Source organism: Buceros rhinoceros, unplaced genomic scaffold (genome assembly GCF_000710305.1).
Source record: "Buceros rhinoceros silvestris isolate BGI_N320 unplaced genomic scaffold, ASM71030v1 scaffold28014, whole genome shotgun sequence".
NCBI classification, from domain to species: domain Eukaryota; kingdom Metazoa; phylum Chordata; class Aves; order Bucerotiformes; family Bucerotidae; genus Buceros; species Buceros rhinoceros.
In genome coordinates this window covers 1,780-2,260 of record NW_010410433.1, presented here as the reverse complement: position 1 = coordinate 2,260, position 481 = coordinate 1,780, and the positions used below count along the sequence as shown (strand labels likewise).

Sequence of the window (481 nt, the reverse complement as noted above, 5' to 3'; positions counted from 1 at the left end):
TGCTGGGACAGGAGTTGCTCCCTGCGGAGACGTCCAGGGAAGGGTCCGCAGTGAAGAAGCCGCCCTTGCCGTAGTCGCCGTTGCTCTGGACCTTGTACTGCTGGCAGGAGCCTGCGGGGGTTTGAAGGACCGCGCTTGCTCCGCCCAGGCCGGGCTGCGTGGCCGCGCTCGCGGCGGGAGCGAACTGCCCTTGATCCGACTCCTGCTCTGTCTTGGGATGCTGCTGCGGGTGCATCAGGGGAAGGGTCTGGCTGGCTTCGCTCACTGCGTTCCTGTCGTCCTCTTTGTAGCTGCCAGACACCTCTCCGTGCAAGACATAATTCCGCTCGGGGCCAAAATGCTCCCCGCTGGCACGGATCTCACCCAGTGACTGGCTCTGCTCCGAGGAGGTGCTGCTCAGGGGGCCCTCGCGGCCCTCGCTGGCGGACAGGGAGGGCTGCTTGGTGATGGCCGAGCTCTCCAGGTCGGGAAAGGTGGAGTG

At 65.9% G+C, this 481-nt stretch overlaps 1 protein-coding gene across 1 annotated transcript in view; it reads right to left on the bottom strand.

The window, feature by feature from the left end:
- The window catches only part of ZBTB39 (zinc finger and BTB domain containing 39), a 2,814-nt gene that overhangs the window by 1,674 nt on the left and 659 nt on the right, over positions 1-481 (bottom strand). Inside the window, exon 2 of the mRNA XM_010135627.1 lies at positions 4-481. Coding sequence (XP_010133929.1) covers positions 4-481 — 478 coding nt within the window. The remainder of the gene's footprint in view (positions 1-3) is intronic.